Source organism: Peromyscus eremicus, chromosome 2 (assembly GCF_949786415.1).
Source record: "Peromyscus eremicus chromosome 2, PerEre_H2_v1, whole genome shotgun sequence".
NCBI lineage: Eukaryota > Metazoa > Chordata > Mammalia > Rodentia > Cricetidae > Peromyscus > Peromyscus eremicus.
In genome coordinates this window covers 62,121,784-62,139,826 of record NC_081417.1, presented here as the reverse complement: position 1 = coordinate 62,139,826, position 18,043 = coordinate 62,121,784, and the positions used below count along the sequence as shown (strand labels likewise).

Genomic DNA, 18,043 nt, shown 5'->3' with positions numbered 1-18,043 from the left:
ATTCCTGTCTAGGAGGGCAGAAATGTTGTGTGGTAGTTCATGCCTGAAATTCCAACAGGCAGGAGAGGGGAGGGAGGAGGATCACCACAAGCTTGAGACCAACCTAGTACAGAGCAAGAACCTGTCACAGAAAGAAGCTGTTTGCTGTGGGCCTGCTTGTTAATATGCCTTGATCTCTGAATTTGGGAGGCAAATTGGTCTCTGTCAGTTTGAGGAACTCAGCTGGTCTGAGTTGCAGGACTATATAATGAGAGCCTGTCAAAAAATTAAAAAAACAAACAAACAAAAAAACAACAGGAAAACCAAGCAATTGGGACTAGAGGGGTGAATGAGCGAGTCCTGGTTGATCTTTCAGAGGACCTAGGTTGGACTCCATCCCACCGTCCACATGGCCTTGCTCAACAACCGTTTGTAGCTCCAGTTCCAGGTAATCCAGTGCCCTTTTCTAGCCTTCGTGGGCACATCACACCGTACACAGATCTGCTCGTAGGGAAACAGCTACACACATAAGAAGTATAATTACTTAAGCAAGTAGGCAGCCAAAAGACAAAAGATAAGTAGATGCGTGGTAGGGGAATATAAACATTAGTCTGCAACACTGACTAAAGACGCTTAGGAGTAATATGGAGTGTCGCGCAGTCACTTTCTAAGGGTGTGGGGTGCAGCTCAGAGGTAGCGTGCTTGGTTGCTGTGTGAGGCCCTGGGTTTTAACCATACACTACAGAGGGAAAGAAAGCCCATAAGAGCTAAGATGCATCCTCATTCAGTCATTTTGTGGAATCCATCATGATTTGGTCCAGGTTTACTTTCTGCTATAGAGGGAGCATGTGTGAACTTGATGTTTTCTGCACAAAACTCCCACCGAAGTCCCCTTTTGACACTACTCTGTCATTTCCAGTTACAGTCCTGTGAAAGCTTGTGGGAGAGGACAGTAGGGGTTGCTTCAGTTCTAGAGTTATCTGCAGGTTTCTCTGCTTCATGAAATAACTTGCCATGCTCAAAAGTAATGTCTGTGAGGGCTACTCCTTCGGCTGTCTTGGAAGCTGGATTCATAGCCCCTTTTCCTGACAGAGCGTAGTTACAGATTTGCTAAGGAAACAGATGTTAAGTACAAACCATGTTGTTTGTATAGACCTTCTAGGACAGCAAGCCACTCTTCCTGGGTCATGTGTTGACGCCTTGTGCCTACCACATACAAGCGTTGATGTTGGATCCAGCCAGCATTCAAACACACCATCAGATAATAGCTATAAGCCTCTCCTGTTATCTTCTCCTCGCGTAATTAATAAGTTTATGGATAGAAGCACGTTGTTTTGTTTCCATGTTCTCTATGAAGCCTAACTTTTTGGTACATGCCAAATTCTAAGTTGAAAATGAACTCATTTAAATAGGATGTGCTACTTTAATTTTTTAAAACAAGGCTATGTTGCCCAGGCTGGCTTTTAACTCACAATGCTCCTGTCTCGGCCTGTGACAGTCTAAGATTATAGGCATGCATCCTAACACTCAGGTAGTCTGCATTTCTTTTCTTTTCTGTTTGGTTTTTTGAGCAGGGTTTCTCTGTGTAGTCCTGGCTGTCCTGGAACTGCTCTGTAGACCAGGCTGGCCTTGAACTCACCTGCCCCTGCCTCCCAAGTAATGAGATTAATTGTATATGCCACATCACCTGGCAGTTTGCATTTCTTTTTCATGATTTCTATTCAATAAAACTAGAAAAGATTTTTGTTGTTGTTGTTGTTGTTTTAAATTGCAATTGGAGCCAGGCAGTGGTGGTGCACACCTTTAATCCCAGCACTCAGGAGGCAGAAGCAGACAGATCTCTGAATTCAGGGACAGCCAGGTAGGTCTACAGAGTGAGTTCCAAGGCAGCCAGGACTACACAGAGAAACTTTGTCTCTCCTCACCCCCCCCTCCAAAAAAAAAAATGCAATTGACATGTTCTAGTAATTGATCTGGTTGTATTGAGAAAAGTGTACTAGGTTCATTCATTACCATTTTGTTTTTAATAGCTCATCCATATAATACCAGTATGAAAAAATAGACTGTATATGCTGAGTTCAGTACCCTAAAGATGAGGGATGATGCTCTCTGCACATTAAAATGAAGGAGCCTTGGCCGGGCAGCGGTGGCACATGCCTTTAATCCCAGCACTCTGGAGGCAGAGGCAGGCAGATCTCTGTGAGTTTGAGGCCAGCCTGGCCTACAGAGTGAGTTCCAGGACAGGCACCAAAGCTACACAGAGAAATTCTGTCTCCAAAACCAACCAAACAACAAACAGGCACCAAAACTACACAGAGAAATCCTGTCTCCAAAAACCAACCAACCAACCAACCAACCAACCAACCAACCAAGCGAGAGAAAAAAAAAAAAAGGCAGCAGCAGCCTTTGAAAAGGAAATGAAGATCTATAATTACGTCTGTGTGTTTTTGATAGTCAAGAACGAGAGCAGCAGTGGAAAGAGTTGTTTGTCACACATGTTCTGTACAGTTTGTAATATTACCCATAATGTGTAGTAATCAAAATAGTTTGTAAAGGTAGGTACCAAGTTGATGGCTGGGGAGATGGCTCAGTTTGTGCAGTACCTGATGTGTAAGGAGGAACATCTGTGCTTGGTTTCTCAGCACCCACGTCAAAGCTGGGTGCAGTGGTGCACATCTATAAGCCTAGCACCGAGGAGGCCGATGGGAGCTGACTGCCTAGCAGAATGGGGAGTTCCTCCAGGTTCAGGGAGAGACCTTGTCTCAATAGAATAAGGTAGAAAGCCACTCTGGAAAACATTTTAGTGGTGACCTCTGGCTACACACACAGAGAATATAGCAAAATTGATAAAATAATAAGCATCTAAATCTGTTAGCCAACGTACAGGTGTGTGTAGCCCTTCCATAGATGTCTCTACTTCATGTCTTCTGCATGAGAGGTAAGGAACAAACCATTCAGTCACCTTTTCAGGCACCAACTGGATTTGTTTCCTTTCCCTCCTGTTCCGTCCTTTTCACTCTTTTCAGATAGATTCAGAACACCTGGTAGTGATGGCCGCCTCTTGAAAGTAAAGCTGTAGACGTCCAGACGTTGCAGAATTCCTCATTTCTGCTCACTGTTTCTTTCTACATTTCATAGACTTCAAATCTCAGCCTGAGCCGTCCCCAGTCCTTAGCCAGCTGAGCCAGCGACAGCAACAGCAACAGCAGAGCCCGGCAGTCAGTGTTCCTCCTCCTGGTTTGGAGTCCTTTTCTGCCCAGGCCAAACCCCGAGGAGAGTCAGCACCTGGAGATGGTCCTGCTACTGTCAACAGACTTTTGCAGCTTCCCAATATGGCTGTTGAAAACATTGTATCTGCCCACCAACCGCAGCCCAAACACATCAAACTCCCTAAGCGCCGGATACCTCCAGCTTCTAAGGTAGGCATTCCATCATGAATCCTGTCCCAAAGGGTTTATTTCACACTAGCTCAAGTGTTGGAAAACTGAATATTAGACATTGGGATACAGTGTCTTCAAGCATAGCTCATCATCACTTGGGAGAATTTGGCCATTTCTCGGGCACTGGGCTAATTATTAGAGTGAATTCATGCTGGGAGACAGAGTCTCTTAGTTCAAGTACAGACCCACTTTTGTTATTGTGTGTGATATCTCCTGGTTGGGAGGTGTATGATTACCTCACCAGATAATGCTTTCATCACCGCTGTATCCTCTTGTACCGACTACCATGACACATCCCCTAACAACGCTACAGCCGTTTATAATGTTCATGTGGACATTCCCTGTTTAAAAGGTTCTGTTTGTCTTCTTCCTTTTTCTCAGCCTTTGACAGTGCAGTCCAGGGAAGCCACTTGCTTGCATCTGCTTTTAAACCTTGAGACCTGGAGACCCTGCCCTCTATTCCTGACAGAGCTTTGCTTTTTCAGGTTCCCGCTTCAGCAGTGGAAATGCCTGGTTCTGCAGATGTCACAGGATTAAATGTTCAGTTTGGGGCCCTGGAATTTGGATCAGAACCATCGCTGTCTGAGTTTGGATCAACAGCTTCAGCCAGTGAAAATAGTAATGCGATTCCTATCAGCTTGTACCCGAAGTCTTTAAGGTACAGAGCTCACAGTTTAGTTGTGACAGAACATAGTCCTTTCTTTGCAAAAGAAAACAAAACAGAGTCTAAGAATCTGGTGAAGACAATCTAATAATGGTTTTGTACAGCTCTCAACATGCTTAGTTTCCCAGACAATGCTATGGCACGCACCTGTATTAGTCCTGTCTTGTCCCTCCCATTGAAAAATTGTATGTCAGAACTTGTCTCATCTAGATGTGACATGTAACTAGAATCGTGTAAAATGTGGCTTTTGCATCCCTTAGCTTTTACTTAAAAGTTTTCAAAGGTCATCCATACTGTGTGTGGGCTTCTGTTGCCAAGCATTTCACTAGGCAAATGTGGTACATTCAGAGTTGGTAGACATTTAGGTTCTTTTCTCTTTTTGCTTGCGGTGAATCATACTGCTGTGTTACAACGTTCCTGGTAGCAGAACTATTGAGTCATGTCCTAAGCACCTGGAGATGGCCAGACTTGCACAGTATCAGTAGCACACTCCCCAGTGACCCACAGCGCTCCAACACCTCATTTTGATTCAGTGGGCTATTTTGCAAATACAAAGATTTGAGATTGTTTTATTAGTTGTCTAGAGGGAAATGCTGATACATTAGACTGTAATGCAACTTTGTAGTTAGTATCACACTCTAAAGTGACATTGAGTTCCTCTGTAAGGTGAAGCTGTCATATGATGCCAGGGTGCGTCTAACACTGTGTACTCTTTTTCAGTGACCCTTTGAATGCCTCTTTACCAATGACCAGTGCTGTACAGAACTCCACCTACACAACTTCAGTCATTACCTCCTCCAGTCTGACCAGCTCGTCCTTGAGCTCCACTAGTCCAGTGACGACGTCTTCCTCTTATGACCAGAGTTCTGTGCATACCAGGATTGCATACCAAAGCTCTGCCAACCCACCAGATTCAGCTCCAGGCTCTGTTGCTGTAAGTGCTTCTTCTCCCAGGAAGTTAGTGTGCAGTTTGGCAAATTATGCTGTAAAATTTATTTACTAGCCAGGCAGTGGTACTGCACGCCTTTAATCCCTGCATTCAGGAGGCAGAGGCAGGCCGATCTCTGAGTTTGAGGCCAGCCTGGTCTGCAGAGCAAGTTCCAGGACAGCGAAGGTTGAACAGAGAAATCCTGTCTCAAAAAAGGAGAGGAAAACAAATATATATTTAATGCGTGCGTGCATGCAAGCGAGCGAAATATACATGTGGAAGTCAAGAGCACAACTTGCAGGAGTTGTTCTCTCTTAACTTGTGTCCTGGGGATGTAACTCAGGGCATCAGGCTTGGCAGCTGGTGCCTTTGCTCATGGAGCCATCCCCCCCCCCCCCCCCCCCCCCCAGCTGAGGACCAAACCTAGGGCCTTGAGCTTGCTAGGCAAGTGCTCTGCCACTGAATTAAAAATCCTCAACCCCTCACAGAGCCATCTTGCTGGCCCATTGTAGTAGCTTGGGGGAAAGGGCTTTCTGTTTATCAAAACAATAATAGTACTTTACTCCCCAGCCTGTGGTACCAGATGAGAACTGTTTCCTGTGGAACAGTCATCAAGTCCAGTCAGAAAGCATTAGTTATCCCCATAACAGGCTTATCATTATTAACCAGTAGGTTCTTCTTGCCTGGCTGGTCTGAATTATTGTATACAAGGTCCACAGCCAAGTAAGACAGTTGATAGTAACATGTGGAGCCATAGCAATAAGGTCTTAGAATCCAGCTCTAATAATATCCACCAACAATAATGAATTTACTTGTATTGTTTGGGGTGCTGGGGTTTTTGTTTACTAATCTATTGTTTCTAAGGATAGCTTGATCGATGAATATTTGATATCACCATTCAAATAATGTGAAGGACCATTTTGTTAAGAGTTGGAGAGAAAAGCAGCAGGGCAGACAATGTCGAAGTCTTGTCAGTTGCTGGTAGGCAGACAGAGAAGAAGGAGGGGCAGGGTTGGCAAGCATCTACAGACAGGAGTCTCTAGAGGTATGAAGTGCAGCATGTGGAGCTGTGTGGTGGGTCTCCTAGAACTGCACTTTTAGACTGTGAGCCACCTGTGGGTGCTGGGCATTGAATACAGACCCTTTGGAAGAGCAGCCAGCCCCCCTTCTGCTGTGCCGGCTCTCCAGTCCTCTTTGGACATTTTTTTATCCTAAAGAGCACGTCGGTTTCTGTTCCTGCTTCTCCTGGGGATGGTGTCTGAGCCTCCGGGGCTCTGCTGCTGGCTGCACTGTTGCTGCCTCCCCAGCCTGTGAGGCAAGTGTCCTGTTAGTGTCTCAGTCAGTCCCACCACAGTCGCTCTTCAAGCCAGTCTGTGCCTTCAAAAAAGCCGTGTCTTAAGATCATATCTCATCTTCTTAGAAATATTCCTGGTATGGAAGTTACTCTTTCTTTAGAAAAGAGTTTTACTTTTTTTTAATTTAGAAATTTTATTTGTGCATGAGAAATGGAAAGTATCACGATGTAGTTATAATGGGACTTCATCTTTATCAATTCAACAACTTTTGATAGTTGTTTTAGGAGTGCTTTTAGCCTTGTTACTTCCCTAAGTTCTGAGTCCGCTTTTTGGAATGCCCACTTGTTAAAGCGATGATCTACTGAAGTCGGTTGTATGGTGAGAGAGACAGGAGGCTGCAGACGTGCTCAGGGTTGAGAGCCCTTGCTGCTTTTGCAGCCACCTCGGGCGTGTGTCAGCCCCTAGTTCTTCTGGTCCCTGAGTGACATGCGTTTACAGAGAGAGACATAGATGCATAAGGAAAGAGAGAGTAAAATCTTTGTTAACTGTACATGTGGTTGTTGCAGTCCCAATTGTGAGTCAGTCTGGTGATTGTCTGGACATGTCTGTGTGTTAACTCTCTCTATGTCCTTTGTAGAACGGACATGGTGGTGGCCGAAGTCAGCACACAGTAGACAGTAAGTATGTTCTCATTACAACTGGTGGAAAACAGAAAGTCTGGCTAACATAATTTGAAAACCACCAATTGATCAGTGGTTAATTCTCCAAAATCTGTACTTGACATTTTCCTTGGAATCCACTTTTTGTTTATTTTTGAGATAGTCTCACTCCTAGCTCTGGCTGACCTGGAGCTTGCTATGTAAACCATGCTGGCCTCGAACTCTAAGTGCTTTGCTTGCCTCTGCCTCCTCTGTGCCAGGATTAAAGATGTATTACTACCACACCACACCCCAAAACTATTTCTTTTGAGAGGGTGTTTTATTCACTGTGTATCCGGGCTGACCTCAGACTTCCCAGTTAATAAAATTTGAACTACCTGGGAACCCCAATGTGCATGTCAGACTTCCTTCTTGAGCTGTTCTTACTCTCTCTTTTCCTGTGAGACTTTTGTCAAGTCAGCTTGGCTTGTGGGGGTGACTTTGGCCTCTTAATCTGGGGTGAGATGCTTCTTGGATGCTTTATCTTCAGAATCAGACACTAAGACTTAGGAGTGTCAAATCACCTCAAACCCACCTTCCCCCGACTCTACCCTTTATTTCGTACCAATTAAACTAGCACCCAACAACATTAAAATATTTAATATTAGTTCAGTCAGTAGAGTGCCTACCTAGCCTATCTGTAGCTCTGAGTTCAATCTCCAGGACCACATCTGACCGACCGAGTGTACTGGCAGAAGCCTGTAATGGTGGCACTTGAAGGCGTGAGAATCAAAAGTTCATGGGTGTGGTGGCATACAGTGTAATTCCAGCATTCAGGAGCTGGTGGCAGACAGATCCAGAGTTCAGAGTCATCCTTGCTTACTTAGAAGTTCATGGTTGGCCTGTGCTACATGAGACTGTCTCAGAAAGAAACGGAGTTGACCTAGCTGCAGGTCAACCTGTCCCCTGCCCACTTTCAGCTCCCCTTGTTAGAGCGGAGTGCTTCGTCACAGGGAGTTCTGCATGAGGGAAAAGACAATGATGTGTTTCCAAGCACATATCTGATTGAGATGTGTGGATGACAGTCAAGCTGAGTCTTTTCCAAAGGTCACCAGTTGTGTCCATGTCGTCTCTGCTCTGTGGTTGATTTTCTGAAACACACCCCAAGGAAGTGCCCGCTGTGCCTTTGCAAGTAGACGTTGGTGTGAATTCTTCCTGCTGGAGAGAGGACAGCCCTTCCTTCCCACATTTCCCTGAGGTGCAGTGCACTCTGGCAGCCCGGGCCTTCACTGCTTTCCAGTGGATGGAAGCGCCTGAGGAGCTCTTGCCTGTCCGCTCTCCACTCTCTTGGGCCATGCTTCTGAAGGGAAATGGTCTCACTACATACACATCGATTTTGGCCTGTCTTTCCTGAGGGCTTGTGTCCAGGTCGTGAAAGTGGGATTGATGTGTCCATATCAAGACGGTTTATGGTCGGGTCATTTTCGGTTCTTTGTTCAAACCCTTCCTTCCCATCTGGTTATGTAGTCCTGTCTGTAAGAAATGCAGCCATCCGGTGGCGTGCTTAGGCGCTGTCCTAGGAAATGTACCGTGTGGTATATCGCATCTGAACGTGAGCAGCTAGGGACTGTGCTTCTGAGGCTGAAGAGGTGCGTTTCTTGCAGCTACTACATCCCTGCCAGCTCCAAAGACGGCGGCGGCGACAGAGGCTCCTCCAGGCCTCCCGTCTGCGGGCTCTCTTCCCAGCACCACCTCGTGCACTGCTCTAATGCCCTCCTCGTCCCAGCACACTGCCACTTTGCCCTCCTTGTCCCAGTCTGGGGACCTGTCCAGCAGCCCCCTTTCTCAGCTTAGCAGGTATGTGGGGGACAGCAAGAGAAGGAAGGGGATGGGGACGCCATGAACAAACCCACTTGTCACCTCTGGTGGAGCGTGCAGGCTTCGTTCGGTTGTAGTCCACTGGCTTGGGCTGTGGTCACATCCAACCTCGCTAACTGCTTCTAATGTTCCTGCTGGGGGAATCCAAACCCTCCTGAGAAGCAGTGGGGCCACATGCAGGTAGATACTGGATGCCTTGCCTGGCTCTAGTTCCTGACCCACGCCACTGTCATGTGGAGTAAGAATGATGTGTGTCTGACTCACCTTTGTCCAGATTCCAGAGATAAATTATTGGAAGAGGTTACGGGAAAAGGAATTGGCTTGTTACCCATACCTTCTGGGTAGAGGTCTTTGATCCATTTAGTTCAGAGCAAACGTAGTTGATTCAAACTCTGGATGTGATTGGAATTTAAGCTGGACTCTTAGATGTGGGCCACACATAGAACGTCATGTGACTCAGTCTTCTGAGCTCTCTAGTATAGCCAAAAAAGGTGATGATTTATTGAAGCCAGGATGTATCAGATATCACGGTGTATGGCCCTGTGGATCATTTTTGACCACAAGGAAGACTTGCCACAGGATTCTAAGGGCAGGATTGACCTTGATTATAGCCTGTCAAACCAGGTCGGTCTTGGCTTCTGTGGAAAACTCCATTGTTTGGACATGTGGCGCTCTATCTTATTTTCTAGCTCCCTCTCCAGCCACCAGAACAGCTTGTCCTCTGCACACGCAGCGCGTCCCGCAAGCACGCCACACACTGTAAGTACCCAGCCCTGCTGCACAGTCCCCCCCGACCGCCGTGAGTCATGGGCAGAGTGGTTCATCAGATCTCAGATGACCCAGGGCCTCATAATTCATTGCCTTGGACTCCTGGGCTTTTTCTCGGTGTCAGGGCTTTGCTTGTCTTCAAAGACTTGGAGTGTGCTCTTTCCTTATAGGACACAACTAGTTAGCAGGGACCATTTTGTTTCTTACGATTTTTCTTATTTTACACTTTATTTATTTATGTTCTTCTTGGTTGAAGAATAGGTTTGTTTCTAATTTCTGTCTGCAGGAAACTTATTGTTCTGCTTCTTGGTCTAAAAGATTATTTAGTTGCATTCCATTGTGTATGAATGTCATTGGGACTTTGCTAGTGTTAGTGATTAGTTGTCTAGTTGACTGACAGCTTAGAGACAAACAGTTTGAGGAATGATGTTTTCAGAAGATCAAGAAATCCAGGCTAGGAGAGTTTCAAAGTGGAGGGTCAGCTAGGGAATGCCCTTAAGTGTTTGCTCACATTTGTGTGTGTGCACGGTGTATATATATATATGCCTGTTTCCACAGAGGTCAGGAAGAGGCTATTAAATTCCCTGCATTTAGAGCTACAGTTGATTGAGACACCAGGTGTGTGCTAGGGACCAAATCTAGGTCCTCTGTAAGAGTAGCCAGTGCTTTCAATCACCGAACTATCTTATTTGTATGTGTGCATCTGTGTGTGACTGCGGGTACCCAGTGAGTCTAGAAACGGGATTGGAGCCCCTGGAGTTGGCATAACAGTTGGTCGTGAGCCTTCTGATAACGGGGCTTGGAACAAAACTCTGCAAGAGCTGTACATATTCTTGACCACTGAGCCATCTCTCCAGTACCCTATAAATAGTTTGTTTTTGTTGTAAGTGTATTCAGATACCTCTCTTCTCTCTGTCTCCAAAAGCGGATTCTCAATATCTTGTCTTGCAGAGCAAACTGCCCTTTCCATGGGGCTAGTTACACCTGATTGCTATTTTTGTGGTACTGGGGTAGAAGCAGAGACACTCGCCCTCTAGAAGAGCTGTCTATGCTCTTAACCACTGGGGTTTATGTTTAAGACAGTCTCAAACTGGTCTGGAACTCACTCTGTAGACCATACTGGCCTGGAACTCCCAGAGATCCACCTGCCTCTGTCTCTGAGGTACTGGGAATAAAGATGTGTGTCATCATGACCAGCCTCCAGCCCAGTTTTAGTCGTCTTGGTGTTCACTTTGAGTCCTGGTGGCTGAATCTGGCCCTATAGCTAGAGGCTGCACTGCCCCTACGACAGAGTGACTCACCGCCCTGTAGTCACCGAGTGCTGGTATTGCCCACTGCCCGGGAGAGTCCATCTTCCTTGCTGTGAAATCCACATGTCTCGGCTTTTGTTTTGCCAGCATGCCAGTGTGGAGAGCACTCCGTCATCAGCCACCTTCTCAACAGCAGCAACCTCTGCCCCAAGTGCCCCATCCTCAGGGGTCGTCTTGCCTGGAAGCAGCCTGTGCCTGGGTGGGACCACTGTGAGCGTGCCCAGCAATAGTACCAGGGCCACAGCCTTGGTGACCTCAGGTGTGTACTCCAAGCCCCTTACCTGCCCCCTCAACAGTGATCTTCCAGACCTCTGCCTACACCCCCAAACAGCTGAGCCACCCCATGGTGAAGTGAGTGATTTTTCCTCTTTGTAGGCAAAGCGCCCCCAAACCTGCCTCAAGGGGTGCCTCCTCTGCTACACAATCAGTACCTCGTGGGCCCTGGAGGACTGCTTCCTGCTTACCCGGTGAGCACATAGAACTGGTTGGCTCAGGCGCTGGTACCTTGCAGGACCTGGTGAGGGGTTGTGAGTTAGGCCACAGCTGCCCACCTGAGGCAGCTCATCTCTCTGTCTCTGTCCACCTAATACCTGGTGTGTGTGTGTGTCTTCCTCCTCCTAGACTACGTAGACAGGATCTGTTCCTATAGCACCTGACCCAGGTCCCATTCTTGAGTGTGTCTGTTTTGGCCCCCGACATGGCTTTGGTGTGTGGTCCCTAACGTATCGCTGATTCTCCCGCAGATCTACAGCTATGATGAGCTCCAGATGCTGCAGTCTCGGCTGCCAATGGTGAGTACAGAGTGGCTCTGTGGGCCTGGGCAGCAGACTCAGGGCTCCTCCTTCCCTTGCTTGACTGCCACCGTCTGTGGCCTGCGGGACCTCAGCCATGGGACTCCCCCATAGCACCTTTGAGAAGCTATGTCTGGGGGTGCTGTGCTTGGTTTGAGCATTTCTTTTGGCAGATAAGGGAGCAGTGCTTATCCTGGGGAAATTTGAGACTTCAGACAAGAGCACATGTAAGCCATGCCCCGAACCCAATCTAGTCCCTTATTTTCCTGCTCCATTTTGTGGTGGAGCACACCCCTTTAATCCCAGCACTAACTAGGAAGGCAGAGGCAGGAAGATTTCTGACTTCAAGGCCAGCCTGGTCTACAGACTGAGTTCCAGGCAGCCAGGACTGTTATACAGAGAAACCCTGTATTCGAAAACAAAACTATGAACAGCTGAACATGGAGGTACATTCCTGTAATCACAGCATTCGTCTGAGTTTGAGTTCAAGACCAGCCTAGGCTACATGCTAAGGTCCTGTCTCAGAACAAACAAGCAAACATCACGTGAGAGTTGCTCTTAGAAATTGAATCCTGTCTTCATCTCAGGACACCAGGATTCCTTTGGGCTGGAGTGGCCGATGGCCACACTCACAATGCCCTTCTGCTTGTAGGGAATGACGGGCAGGAATTGGCTGACTTCTTATCAAAGTGCCTTCTGGGTTAGCCTTTCACCTTTATTTGCAAGAATGTTGGCCCTTGTGCTGTTGGCCTCACTGTCGGCCAGGGTCGTCTGTTCTGACTCCGGGTCTAGAGATAAAAGAATGGGTCTGTGGCAAAGCCGCAGTGATAAGCAGGGAAACCCGGAATGGGCCCTCATGAAGCAGGATTGCCCTCTGCATAGCTGGTCTCAGCCTGGTATTTTCTAGGGCATCGGTCAGTGACAGGCATAGATTGTGGCCTTTCATGTTCCTCAGAGGAAGAGACTTCTACCCAAGTGTAGGTGCATGTGTGTGCACACACACACACACACACACACACACACACACACACACACACACACACCACCCTTTCACCTTGCTGCCTGTCCAGGCCACCCAGAGTGTACAGCTGCAGGTACACCTTCACTCCTTCTGCTGGAGTCCTTTTCAGAGGCAGAGAGAGCTCCTGGGTAGAATCCAAGAGTAGCCTGAAGCGATGACACTCACAGATGAAGTCATCCTGCCATAGGGGTTCTTCCTGGGTCTCCATTTCCTTCCTTAATGTCCTGTGTATGCATGTTTGGCCTGCTTGTACGTTGTGTGTGCCTGGTGCCACAGGGCAGAAGAGGACATCAGATCCCTGGAACTGGTTACATTTGTGAACCTCCATGTGAGTTAGTGGTAGACAGCCAGTTCTATTGACCTCTGAGCTCTCTCTCCAGCCCTTACTTTTTCTTTTTAAAAGTTCTATCTTAGAGGACATCTCCTATAAGCCCACAGTGGAAACAGCTTTCGAGTTTTCCTTGGATCATATTTTAGGCTTCCTTTTGGGACTAAACCTCTCCCTGCCTTTGGATTTCCTCCTCTTATGTGAAAAGGGCTCCCCCTTCTGGGTGTCCTCCCCACCGTTTCCTGTGCCTTTTGGAATTCTAGTTGAGAATTGCATGCTTTTCCTGGAGCTTACCCAGGCTTGCAGTGAAAGGATGCGCGTGCCGTTCCCAGTAGCGGTGCTCTTGTGTGGTGTGACCTCAACTCAGGACTAGGGCAGCCCAGAACCCTGGGTGGTACCGGCCAGGGAAGCATTTCTTCATCCGTAGAGCATGACCTTCTTAGCCTTTGCAGCTGACATTCTTGAGTTTGACTCTGGGCAGCGCCATTGTTGCTGGAGCTAAATGAATTGGGAGAGACTAGACTGTTAGGGCCTAGACCTGGGTTCTGTACCCACCTAGCACTGCTCCCTGTCCCCCGGTAAGCCTTCCAGGCTTTCCTCCTCTGCCTTTCCAGTGGCTGTTCATTTAGAGTCTCACAGTAGAGTTGGGTTGGTCCATAGCATTTACCAGGTCTCCACGTGTGGTGACAAAAGTCGTGTGAGATTGCCTCTGTCTGACAAGCGTTAGGGTTTGTTGTCAGCTGAAGCAGGGGTTCCGGGCTGTGCACACTTGAGGGTATTGTCACACCTGCAGCTCTCTGGGACAGCTGCCTGTCACGGGTACTCTGCGTATGCCATCCCCCAGAGTGCCCATGCTTGTTGGGCCTGCTGGATCTGCTCTCTGAGGGTGGGTGAGACCATTTGCTCAGGGAGTCTCCTTGGTCTTTTCTAGGATTACTATGGAATTCCCTTTGCAGCACCCACAGCCCTTGCCAGCCGAGATGGGAGTTTAGCTAATAATCCGTATTCAGGTTAGTTGGCTCAGTGGGCAAGAGTGGGAGGTGATGGGCTGGCCCGTGGCTAGTCCTAGGAGGCCAGAAGGTGGATGCAGAAGGGCTGGGGTGCTTGAAGGTGTGAGTGTGAGCTGGCAGTTAGACCTATTCCTGTTTGTAACAGCCAGCCTGGCCTTGCCCTGGATACGAGGTGTGGTGTTCTTCTAGGTGATGTCACTAAGTTTGGCCGAGGAGACTCTGCATCCCCTGCTCCTCCAACAACACCAGCTCAGGCACAGCAGGGCCAGTCTCAGACCCACCACACAGCACAGCAGCCCTTTCTGAATCCTGCTCTGCCACCTGGCTACAGCTATACCGGCCTCCCCTACTACACAGGCGTGCCCAGTGCCTTCCAGTATGGGCCCACTATGTTTGTGAGTATTTCTGCAGATGGTTCCCAGGGCTGTGGGCTCCTCCAAGCTTGAAACCTTGGGCATGTTTTCCAGCATCTGTCAGTCGTAGGAGTGTGGCCATCCACAAGCCCCATTTAGTTACATCTGCTCTTGAGGATTGCTCAGGGTCAGATTCCATTCCCCAGCTGCCTTTAGGTCCATCACGGATTCCACTTAGGAAAATCCTGGGCCTTTTGGTTATGACTTGGTTTTGCTGGAGGCTCTGGCCCAGACTGCCTGATCTCCTCTTTGTCTTATTCTTACACTCCAACCTCACCTGCTCGTCCCACTAGGTCCCGCCAACCTCGGCGAAGCAGCATGGCGTGACCCTCAGCACTCCCCCTACCCCGTTTCAGCAGGCCAGTGGCTATGGGCAGCATACTTACAGCACAGGTAAAGGCGGGCCCTGTCCCGAGAGGCCCACGGTAGGCCAGGCTTGCTTCGCCCACACATGCCTCTTGTGTCCTGCCATGCAGGTTATGACGATTTGACCCAGGGGACAGCAGCAGGAGACTACACCAAGGGCGGCTATGGGGGATCATCCCAGGCACCCAACAAGTCGGCTGGATCCGGGCCTGCTAAAGGTAGTGTCATCCCCTCTCCAGGACTAGAACCTGGAGTGACTGTCTCGTGTCTGGCTGAGGCAGGGCTACCCCGGGGTCTCTGGAACTGGCCTGAATGCCAGGGGAACAACTGTTTTTGCTCTTAGGAGTATCAGTGTCTTCAGGCACCACTGGCCTACCGGATATGACTGGTTCTGTCTACAACAAGACACAGGTGAGGAGGGGGGCGTACAGGGGTGGGCAGGTGGAGGGGAGGGAAGTCTAGTTCAGTCTGCCCTTCTCATTGTCACCTCTGTCCTGCAGACGTTTGACAAGCAGGGATTTCACGCAGGGACACCCCCGCCTTTCAGCCTGCCCTCTGCCCTGGGCTCCACTGGGCCCCTGGCCCCTGGCGCGGCCCCCGGCTATGCACCTGCACCCTTCCTGCACATCATGCCGGCCCACCAGCAGCCTCACTCCCAGCTGCTGCACCACCACCTCCCGCAGGATGCCCCCCCGGTGAGCGCAGTGATGGAGGCAGCCTCCTTGCCGTGGGCCGGGGGTTCTGTGCCAGCCTTTACAGCCTTTTCTCCTCTTCCTCCTCAGAGTGGCTCTGGTCAGCGCAGCCAGCCCAGCTCCCTGCAGCCCAAGTCTCAAGCCTCCAAACCCACCTATGGCAACTCTCCGTACTGGACAAACTAGACCCTGAGAAAAAGAGGGTGGGCACTTGGGCAGGAGAGCACACATGGAGCACATTTCTGGGAACCCGGTGCCCTTTCCTAGAATTCTGAGACGTAACTGTCAGCTGAGCCTCTGTGGGAAGCCTGCCTCCCAGACCCACTATTGTATGTAATGTATTTATGTATGTATTTGTAAATGTGATAGAAGCCTGGAGGAGCTGGGGTGTGGCTACCAGGTAGCATAAAAGTGTGCTCTCCCCATCTGGACACCCTCGATGTAGCCAAGGAAGCAAGCCCCACCCCCGCCTCTCTGCCTTCAGGCCTTGCACGTGGTTCCCAGCTCAGCTCAGCGGGCTGCTTGTGTGCCATTGAAGGACTGGTGGTGGGGGGTTGGGGTCAGGTACCAATGAAGAATCACGACTTTTCTTTATCTCATTCCCTGTGAACCATTACGTTTCTCTCCTCTGTAATGCTTCATACTTGGTTTTGAGCAACTGATCCTCTTGTCACTTGTCATGGCCCCCCTCCAACAAATCTGAATCTGGGAATAGCAGAGATGACCCTATCCAGCATACACCTGTCTGCCTGCGCAGCAAGGCCTTCTGCTTCTGGTCTGCTGCCCCAGGGGCTTGCCTTTGACCAACCATCCAAAAAAGAATCCCAACTGGGTCTCAGAGATGTTCAGCCAGTCAGCTCCCGTGTAAAGAAATCCAAGATCTGCTTCTATCTCAGTGAAAGCCTGTCTCCAAACAAAGGCTCCTCTGTCTATACCAGTTGTCCTGAACCAGAAAGGCAACTGTTCAGGGTTTTCTCTCACCCAAACTCCACCTAATAAAGTTCTGAGAGCATGCTGGGTTTCTGCGTACTGTGACTAAAGATGTTTGGGAGAGTCCCTGGACCGACCTCCCAGGGACGGCCACTTGAATTGCTGTCTCCTTCTGCGCTTGTTCTTCAGGCCGTACTCATGAAAGCTAATGTGCCTTTTCTGGCCACCTTAGTAAGACTTGGGACCCGGGGCCATCTTTGTATGGTCCAGAGAGCAGGAGTTTCAGGGTAGTGCTGTCCAAATCCCAAATGACCTGAAAGGAAGCCACGTGCCAGTGTTCAAGGCCCCAGAGCTGTCTGGGCCTGTCCTTTGCTTTCACTGTGAGATAGGTAACTGTTGAGTCGGGTTGGGGACAGACGATGCTCAGTATCCTGAAGTGTCATAGCTCTATTTCAGACTAGGCTAAGTGAAATGCCTAAGGGCATGTCCCTATAATCCCAGGACCTAGGCAGAGTCAGGGGGATTAGTGAGTTTGAAGTGGGCCATGTCTACTTAAATGGGACCACCTTTGAAGTCTGGAGGATTTGGGGGTCACAGTGACAGACATCATTACAGCCAGGAGCAGTGGTCAGCCATCAGACACCTGTTAGCTGTCGACCATAGCTTAGGCTCCTGGCCTGCTCATGTTGTGTCTCCTGTGACAGTCCTTGTCCCTTGGCTTCCTGAACGAGGGACTGAGCATGGTGCTGCCTGACTCGTTCTTTTGCTTCGTTCTATTCTGACAATGAACACACAATGTTTGCCCAGGGAGAATGGCAACCCCCCTCAGGCAAGTTCAACAAAGGCCTTGAAGAATCTTAAAAGAGCTTATTGACTGAAGGTAGGTAGTGGAGCCCAAGTTCTAACTATTTGGCAGAGACCTGTCGGGGTGACAGTGAGGTGTATTTTTTTTTAACATGGAGGGAAGGGCGATGACCCATGGGGAAGTAGCAATACAGGTGTATTTTATTTCACATTTTTATTAGTAGACAGATGGGCAGAAAAAGACAAAATCAAATCACTAAGGGGGAGTCAACACAAAATGCATCGGATAAACTTTTCTCATAAGTTAAACTGAAAATCCATCTACAATTTTAGCTAAGAAAACTATTAAAGTCAGGTGTGTCCGCTGGTTTCAGTTGAATTGCATCTGCATCTTTTTAGTTGTAAATGTAAACCTTGTGTATCAGGGCGGGAGGGGGGGTACTTTTCCAAGAGAGCTATGCACTTCCCTTCCAATGGACAGGATCAAACATAAGGGAACCAGCAAAGAATGGCCAGGAGAGGGCCAAGAGGAGAGTACACAAGTATAGTGTGGCTGAGAGAATTCTGGAATGATGAGAGACATGGGGAGACTTTGAGAAGCGACAACAGCATCATGATACTACACACTTTGTCCACTCAGCCTGAGGATACATGAAGTAGAGCACTCAGTGAGGCGGGGATAGACTAAAACCTTGTTCTTTCCAACTGTACTCAGAAGGTTCTATCTACCTGCAGCCGAGACCTCCATCTACTCCCAAGAGAAAACACTCAGGTGGTTTTCCACAGGG

General features: G+C 48.7%; 1 protein-coding gene and 1 non-coding gene across 2 annotated transcripts in view; both read left to right on the top strand.

The window, feature by feature from the left end:
- Ubap2 (ubiquitin associated protein 2) overlaps positions 1-16,533 on the top strand; it is an 88,442-nt gene extending 71,909 nt beyond the window's left edge. The window contains exons 15-30 of the mRNA XM_059254134.1: positions 3,118-3,398; positions 3,905-4,077; positions 4,804-5,017; positions 6,944-6,983; positions 8,609-8,801; positions 9,512-9,581; positions 10,988-11,159; positions 11,276-11,367; positions 11,644-11,691; positions 13,972-14,050; positions 14,240-14,445; positions 14,757-14,856; positions 14,940-15,047; positions 15,173-15,240; positions 15,330-15,524; positions 15,612-16,533. Of these exons, the coding sequence (XP_059110117.1) occupies positions 3,118-3,398; positions 3,905-4,077; positions 4,804-5,017; positions 6,944-6,983; positions 8,609-8,801; positions 9,512-9,581; positions 10,988-11,159; positions 11,276-11,367; positions 11,644-11,691; positions 13,972-14,050; positions 14,240-14,445; positions 14,757-14,856; positions 14,940-15,047; positions 15,173-15,240; positions 15,330-15,524; positions 15,612-15,707 (2,135 nt within the window). The 3' untranslated portion in view covers positions 15,708-16,533. The remainder of the gene's footprint in view (positions 1-3,117; positions 3,399-3,904; positions 4,078-4,803; positions 5,018-6,943; positions 6,984-8,608; positions 8,802-9,511; positions 9,582-10,987; positions 11,160-11,275; positions 11,368-11,643; positions 11,692-13,971; positions 14,051-14,239; positions 14,446-14,756; positions 14,857-14,939; positions 15,048-15,172; positions 15,241-15,329; positions 15,525-15,611) is intronic.
- Positions 7,971-8,049, top strand: LOC131905450 (small nucleolar RNA SNORD121A). The gene has a single exon (XR_009377959.1). It is a non-coding gene; the product is annotated as a small nucleolar RNA SNORD121A (small nucleolar RNA).
- Positions 16,534-18,043: the final 1,510 nt, after the last annotated feature.